At 36.3% G+C, this 8,185-nt stretch overlaps 1 protein-coding gene across 3 annotated transcripts; it reads right to left on the bottom strand.

The window, feature by feature from the left end:
- Positions 1-2,790: 2,790 nt before the first annotated feature.
- On the bottom strand, positions 2,791-7,094 carry LOC103149129 (uncharacterized). 3 transcript variants are annotated; one of them, XM_007568148.2, is made up of 3 exons: positions 6,805-7,094; positions 5,471-5,552; positions 2,791-4,636 (listed from the first exon to the last, which is right to left on the bottom strand). In XM_007568148.2, exon 3 carries the CDS (start codon positions 4,629-4,631, stop codon positions 3,711-3,713), a length of 921 nt encoding a protein of 306 aa, XP_007568210.1. In that variant the 5' UTR covers positions 4,632-4,636; positions 5,471-5,552; positions 6,805-7,094; the 3' UTR covers positions 2,791-3,710. The 3 variants fall into 3 exon arrangements, with proteins under 3 accessions (XP_007568210.1, XP_016535187.1, XP_007568209.1); XM_016679701.1 differs by having other exon boundaries at positions 2,791-4,633; XM_007568147.2 differs by having other exon boundaries at positions 2,791-4,633; positions 6,815-7,094.
- Between the last annotated feature and the right edge of the window lie 1,091 nt (positions 7,095-8,185).

Below are 8,185 nucleotides of genomic sequence, written 5' to 3'. Positions count from 1 at the left end.
GCTTGGGGAGATTAACATGAGGTGGACAAACTAAATCCAGCCAGGATTTCTAAACATGATATTCACACAAACAAAGACTGCTGGGGAAAACTCTTACGGTAAGTTTGAACTTTAAAAAGTAAAACAGTAGTTGTACATAAAACTCTTTACACTTTGCTAAGATACTTGAGGATAAATCTAATTAGATCAGAGGGGAACAATGATAAAATTTCAATTTTGGCACATGTGTGACTTTGACTAGAACATTGTTTGTTTTTCTTTTCATTGAACTTTTAAGAAGAAGCCAGTCATTGTTTTTCTTTTAAACTAACAAAAATAAAACTTTGAGCTCCTCTGATGTTTGATTTTAATCCATGATGGAAATTAAATAGGAGATTTTTTGGTGATATTTTGCGATGTCTGTGATTCCTGCTTGATGATCTCAGTGTGTGCATAGACACAGGCAGCAGAACTGGATTTATTCAGCAGATTCCGAGACGTTTTGATTGGTTGTCATCTTGGGGAAGGTGGAATCAAACCTACAACTTTCAACATGTCCTCATTGAGCATTTACTGAAAGTTGCAATTTGACTTGTGTTGAGTCACAGTGCACCCATTTTACTCTCTCCACAGCTGTCATTTATAACATATCTCCCTTCTTTTTTCAGATATGTTGGGAAACTCATCATCGTTCTCAAATGAGAGCGTCTTTGGCTCGTCATCGTTAAACATGCGGTGCTTCTTCATCACGCCGAGCTCCTCTGTCCTCTCCGGATACTACCTGGTCCTGGTTTCAGTCGTCCTCCCCGTCTCCATCCTGATCCTCTGCCGTGGTTTCCAGCAGTGGAAACAAACCTCTCCCTCCTCCACAGCTGCGAATGTGAGTCACTCTGACCACTTCGCCTTCCACCTGGCTGTCATGGAGCTGGTCGGCGTCAGTGGGTCCATCTGCTGCTGTTGGGGGATCTATACGTCTGATGTAAACATGGTAACAACCGGTGACTATCTGTGGTGCTTCTCATGGTTTGGGGAGACGCTGTTTCAAACGCTGACCTGTTTGGAGCATTACCTGGCTGTCAGTCACCCCGTAACCTACCAGAGCTCCAGAAAAGGAAGAGGGATTAAAATCAGGAACATTGTGATTGCTGCTGTTTGGCTGCTTTGTGTTGCTGGAACGTGTTGCATATTCAGCAGCTTCCTGATTGGAAATTTTTTGATCTGGATGGTGTTTCTAGCTGTGGGTTTTTTCTGTAACGTCTGGATTATGTTCTTTCTGGTTCGTCCTGGTCCAGGTGAAAAGCCTGGGCTCAAGAAAAAACTGGACCAGCGAAAGCGAAGAGCATTTATCATTATTGTATCAATTCTGATGGTGCTGCTGCTGCGATGTGCCATGAATATAGTTTGGTTTGCCATATCCCTGTCTGAATCAAACCGTTACTGTTTGGTCACGGCCTGCACCATGTTTCTCACACTGCCTGGGAGTCTGATGCTTCCTCTGCTGTTTCTGCACAAGGCAGGGAAACTACAGCGTCGCAAAAATGCCAAATAAGGGCAGGATTTTCAAGATGGACGCCAGGGAAACTAAATTATGAAGAATGGTTGGACTAAATGAAGGACTTTAGTTTGTTAATATTTAACTAAAACTCTCAGAAATGTTTTATTTAGAGATTTAGTGCATAATTTTATTAATCTACAAATGACTTTGGATTCGTAACCCATTTCTCAGATTCTCTGGATTTAAGCCAAATTTTTTGTTGTAACTTTTTCTTCATCATTTTATTTTGTATTGTTTTATAAGAAGATTAATAGTCTTGATTTTTGGCACCATTTATTCTCTAGATTTTAAATATGCTTTATATGTAAATGTAACAATTATTTGACACCTAAGTGGGAAGAAAAGCTGAGTTAGTATTGTACAAGTGTTGGATATGAAGCTAGAATTATGTAGATAAATGTTGGCTAAAATGAAGTTTGACAAAAGCCTGGTCACACATTATGTAATTTTTACAGGAAAAGACTTAAACACTTCAGCCAATGCGCTAATTTATATGATGAAAAGTATATATAATATTTTGTTAAAATTCCTTTGAAGTCATAAATGTTTGTAGTGTTTTGTTTTGTGTGCCATGTCCGCAGCAGAATTATTATTTACATCAAAATGTCTTATTCTGCAGTTGTGTGTCTAAAAAGCTTATCAGGATTCTGAATTTGTGGTTTGCATTATTTATAAGACATAATTATCACAATTTCATGGAATAGGGGCTTTGGATTTGCTTTGTGTGTGAGGATGAGTTTTACTTTCTGAAAATAAAGTAAAAAACTGTGCAAGTGGCATGCTGAAGGTTTCCGTTGCATATTTACAAATGTAATCGGTGGAGAACTGGCGCCCCCTAGCGGCGAACATGCACACTCCGTTTGCAGCAAAGACCAAATTTAGGAACCAACATTTCTAACAAACTTCAGGATTTCATCCAACTAAATTACCCTCTTTATTATTAAATCAACAGGCGGAGGCCAAACAGATCCCTGATCATCAGCTGGTTAAAAACATCATAATGGTAAAACATTCAAACACTGTAAGTTCAGACAAAAAAAAATTAAATATAGACAAAGCCAGATGATAAACTCAAAACTAAAGAACATCTTGTTCACTGAAGAACCCTATAAATATTATCAGTAAAAAGAGAGCAGGACTCCTTTGAATTAAAATCCCTATATTTGATAGCAAGTATTCTTTTAAAACATCATAAAGTTATTAGGACACATTTCAATGCTAAATTATGGTTATTAAATAAAGCAAAGAAGAAAAAATACTTTGATCTGCTTTTAACAGAAAGTACCAGTATGCAAAAAAATTAACATTTGCCATCACACATTTCTTACAGAGATAATAAAAACTCATGAAGTAGTCACCTTCGCTCTGAAGTGATTGAGTAGGTCAAATGTACTAATCGTCACTTGTTTAAATGTCATTTACATTCAAATATTGGCCAGAATATTTATATTTTTTCACAGGAAAGAGTGGAAAGTAAAAAAGTAAAAAAGAAAACCATGTGAAATAAAAATAACTGCTGATATTTTTACAGACAAGTCGTATTTAAAAACAAGTCTGGGGAGAACATTTACAAGCACAATCAAAAAGACGCTCCTCCAGTAACAATAAAACATTTTCGGATTAATCAATTTCCATGGAAATAAAGGAGAACACGGCTGCAAACAGACTCGCAATTATACAACTACACATCTTTGAAAAGCAAAAGCGGATCCTCCTACACAACCAACAAGAATGTGGCCACTTTTTTCAGGGTGTTAAGTGAACAACAAAACACTCGTCTTTTCCAGCATACAGCGGCAAAACCAGCTGAAGAAATGTTCTGCAGCTCGGCCTGGGTTGCTAGGAGACGGGCAGAACTCCGTTTGGGTTGTTCGGTAACAGGCTGGGCTTCACTGCGGTTACTAGGTGAAACACAGTGCCTCCTGAATTCTGACGTTACATTTTAGAGGATTTTAAACACCAAAGAATATTAACTTATTGCTAAAAAACAGATTATTTTTTAAAGCGCTGGGGCTGTTTTTGAAGCGGCAGAGTCTTAAAATAAAGAACAAAAACAGGCAAAATGTGATTTTATGTACCCTTTAAGAAAAAAACTGAACGAGTGAAATGTCCCAATTCATAAGAATGGTAAAGTGAATAAATATTTCCCTAGATAAAAATGTAAATATCATTAACCCTAAAAGTGTAACTTCTCTATCAAACACTGCAGCTTACAACACTGTAATTCTCCTGCTCTGTGTAGAAACAGCAGCGGTAGCACCAGGCTGCTTGGTATGGTGAACCAGACACATGACACTATTATGACGCAATCATCAGCTCCTTGTCTGAGGTACAGGACAAAGTAAAGAGCTCCCCACGTTATCCTCAGCAGAAGAGCGGCCAGAATAGCAGAAATGGTGTAAAAAGCCCTCTGCTTGGACGGGTCGACCCGGTCCCGGTTTTCAGCCTGCTCCCCGGGACCGGGCCGGATCAGGACACACAGCACAGACAGGCTGCAGAAGGAAACGCTTGTTAGGGAAACGATCAACATGCAGCCAGGGAAAACCATATTCCTCACAAAAATTAAAGCCATTCCGATGAAGCAAAGCAACCAAACGCAGCCGACGACGGCGTTCCTGATTCTGATTCCTCTTTCATTCCTAAATCCCATGTAGGCGATGGGATGAACCACAGCCAGGTAGCGCTCCACACACGTCAGGACATGAAAGGACATCTGGCCGTACCACACAAAGAACATAACATTGACCCCACAGAATATCAGATATAAGTCATTGCTACTGATGCCAATGAAGGACAAAATGTATCCCAACACATCGATGAGCTCCAGGGTCACCAGATGATAGGTGAAGTAGTCGGTGTGACTCATCGTCCCTGAGGAAGAGGACGGACTCTTCTTCTGCTGCTGAAGACCGAGGTTGAGAACAAAGAGGCAGAGAGGGAGGGTGAGGAATATTCGGATGACGTTGAACGTGGTGTAGATGAAGGAGCTGGGGCTGGAGCTGAGGCAGAGTGTGTAGAAAGAGCTGGAGAAGACGCTGGCGGACATGTTGGAGTTTGGAAGGCTGCTGTTGAAGAACGAAGAGGCGTTCACCGACATTTCTGCTGAACATGAATACATGACAAATGGATTAAACAAAAGGAGCACACTGCAAAAACACAAAACCTTACCAAGTATTTTTGATCTAGTTTCTAGTGCAAACGTCTTAAAATCAGACAAAACTAAGCAATAAGTAATTTTTCATCCAGATATAATACTTGTTTTAAGTCAATAATCCCTGAATATTGATGACAACCTACTTATAAGTGAAATAATCTGCCAGTGGAATAAGAAATTTTAACTTATAAAAAGTGAAAATGTCTAAAAAGTTAGTTTTTTTTATTATTATTTCAAGTGTACTAAGATATCTGCACAATAAACTACTAAAAACATTCAGTAACATTTTGTGTTTTTGCAGTGTACCGTAATCAGCAGTGGCACAAAATATTCTAATTGTAAACATTTGAATGAGCAGATCCGTAAATAAATGTTTAAACTAGGAATTGTTATTTCTGCTAATTCTGGTTTTAAATGTCATACTAATCCCATATCTCTAAAACTCTACACAGCTAAAACTGTAAAGGTTCAACAAAAAAAATGAATTCAGAGTAGCCTTTTTTTCAACAATCAACTCACATACTGAATAAGGACGAACAAAATTAAAAGTACTGAGAGGCGATACAAGACATTTGTCAAAATGTTATAATTTGCATAAAATAATAAAAAATTGCTTGAGTGCTGCAGTATTAAACTATAAATAATGTTGATAAAATATTCATCTCTTAATGAAATGCTGATGTCATAAAAACAGTTTTAATGTTTATACATCTATTAGGTATAATAAATGTATAATATATTTACTTCTGAAATGTCTCACAATAAACATGAAAGTGACCCACCTTGATTCTTTGACGTCTTTCTCCTGCTTGTCTTACAGAGTTAGAGACAGCTGCTAAATTATCCCTCATCTGGTAAATAGTTCTAAAAAACAACAGGGGACGTATTTATATGAAATGTTGAAACAAAAGTCCAAGTGGATTTTGCATGTTGCAAACAAATTAGCCTGCAGTCATTCTTTTTTGAATGAGTTATTGTAGGAAAATTACACGATTAAAATATCAGATTACACGTGAGAGCAGGACTCTCCCAAACAAACATAAACTGTCATAAAACTGAACATTTGACTTATTTATAAATTATTTCAATAGAAATACATCCCCCAAAAAAAGGCAAAAACACAAACAAGGACTTACTTATTGTAACAAAATACAAATACTGAGTAAAAACACCTTAGATTAATAATTGGCTAACTATTCTAAATATAATTTTCTCTGGTGTAAGCAGGTGAAGGAATTGTATTTATGTTTATGGTTGATTAACAACCTAACTTTACAGCACATATATCAGACTGCAGGTTTTGTAAAATCACACTAACATGATTGTAGAACTGGAGAAAACCTCCGACAAACAAACTGTTATAATGGCAGAAGTAGTAGAACTCACATTTTCAGAACGTTAGTATTTAAAGTCAGTTCTCAGCAGAGACGAAAAAGTGCTGTCTATAATCAATCTATTATGAGAAAATTCAAAATCTATTAGAAATCAATTAATTAGTTAAAAAAATACCAGGGTGCTAAATCTTATTTTAAAAACATACGTATACAGACACCATTGATGTCAGAAAACACTGATGTCTGTATTGATGTCCAAACTCCTTACCGGATGGTGGCGGTAACGCTTACCTATTTTTTGTTTTGTTTTGTTTTTTTTTACCAACCGCAAATAAAACTAAGAAGAAGAACTCAACTCGTTTCCCAAAACATTTTTTGAGTCAAACTTTTTCAGCCAAACTGAGGTAAAAACGACAGGCAGGCAAATTTTTCAACAAGTCCTACATCAGGTCTTTAAGGTTTCAACGTAGAAACCATCGTTAGAGAGCAAGTCTTTCTCAGGAGGGAAAGAATGGAGGAGACAAAGTCTCACTGGATGCGTGAAAGCTGGCGGGAAGCGTTTTCTACGAGGAAAAGCGGGTGAGTAATGACTTAAATAATACCGGGTTGGAAAATCTGCCTTCAGGAAATGCTTAAAAATAAGCATTAGCATAAAAAGGTGCTTAAATGTAAATACCGCTGTATGTTTTCATGCTTCCTTAGAGTTAGCTATGGAATATACACACATAAAATTAAGTACTTTGATTTGACTATCATACAGTGTCAAAAAATGGGACGTTTACCTCAAGTTACCTTTGTACGTGTGGTATTGATGGAGTCGGCTGCAGACCTTCATCCATTTCTCGCATTATTTCAGACTCCGTTTGGTTTTTTGGAAATGTAATAAATTGTATTTCCCCCTCTAAATGTTCTGGGTAAGGGCTCTGGGGTTGCATGTTCCCCACTAACAACGTTTTACCATGATTTATTCTTTTCCTCGAAAATGACGGCAGCGCGTTAGCAATAATTAACCCCGGCTATGTTTACGGAAGTTCACTTTGTCTAAATAAGGGGCGTGTACTTCCGGACAAATTACGACCGACCGCTGATTGGTCCGTTGCTGAAAACCCGCCTAAAATGATTGACAGGTGTTGATGTTGCACATCTAAACCAAGCAGCTGCACTATATTTAAATTTTATTAAATAATTCCCTTTTTACTCTTTAAAAGTGTGTATTTCAGAAAAGAAGCGGTTAATATAAATTACATTGGAATATTGTTTGTAGTTTTTAAAATTAATAAATGGATCGTAATTGGTTTATGCAACACGTAAAATGAGTATGGATATTTCTATTGTCACCAGTAGTGCGATTACCAGCGGAAACCACTGGGTGGCAGTGTGGTCTATTCTCCACCAGGCTTTAACTCTTCATCAAAGCCAAAGAAAGTCTTTGATGGAAATAAAACACTAAATCTCTTTCTGCATTTAAAATAAATGTGAAAATCTTTATGACGATGCAGTATTGTATAGAATAAACTGATGATTTCTTTATTTTTATGTATTTGAAAAAGTATGTTGTAATAGTCTTCTGAGTTGAATATGTAATTTTCCTCTTTATGTGAAAATGGGGTAGATATAAGTTTATATCTCCCTCTCCTTTTTATTTGTGATCTCTTTTTGTTGTTACATAAACTATTCATATTTACTGAGTGAATTAAATTTGAAAAATAAAATTAAATACAGAGTCAAATAGATTTACTAAATATAGACATATTATTTCCATCATTAATTGTATTAAGTCACAAAAAACAAAATATTTTTCATTTGAATCTGCATAAATCTGAAATAAACTTCAGATTTTTTTTTTATTTTTTTTTTAGAAAATACTTTTTGTTACTCCAAATCCACTGGACCCCATTTTAAAGCCCCATTTCAAAATCATTTATGTAGCTTGTACAGGTTTTAACTTTCTACCCATGACCTTGCTTTCACTGAATAGACTAAAACTTCATTAAAAAAATTATTTTTAAATTTGTGGCTATGTAATATATTGACATTTATTCAATTAATTCAAACATATAAATGTGTCAAAAGCAAAAACATGAGAAACCTGTTAAAGTGGGTTAAAGTCTGATTTTAAAGCAGTAGGTTATTTACTACACTAACCCATAACCAGGGTGTTAC

The sequence above is a fragment of the Poecilia formosa genome, unplaced genomic scaffold (assembly GCF_000485575.1).
Source record: "Poecilia formosa unplaced genomic scaffold, Poecilia_formosa-5.1.2 Scaffold218, whole genome shotgun sequence".
NCBI classification, from domain to species: Eukaryota; Metazoa; Chordata; class Actinopteri; order Cyprinodontiformes; family Poeciliidae; genus Poecilia; species Poecilia formosa.
Note: the sequence above shows the minus strand (reverse complement) of the source record. Positions and strands in the feature narration are given on the sequence as shown.

Excerpts from the sequence above, each read along its gene's own strand:
- LOC103149129 (XM_007568148.2), bottom strand. The coding sequence starts at position 4,631 with ATGTCGGTGAACGCCTCTTCGTTCTTCAACAGCAGCCTTCCAAACTCC.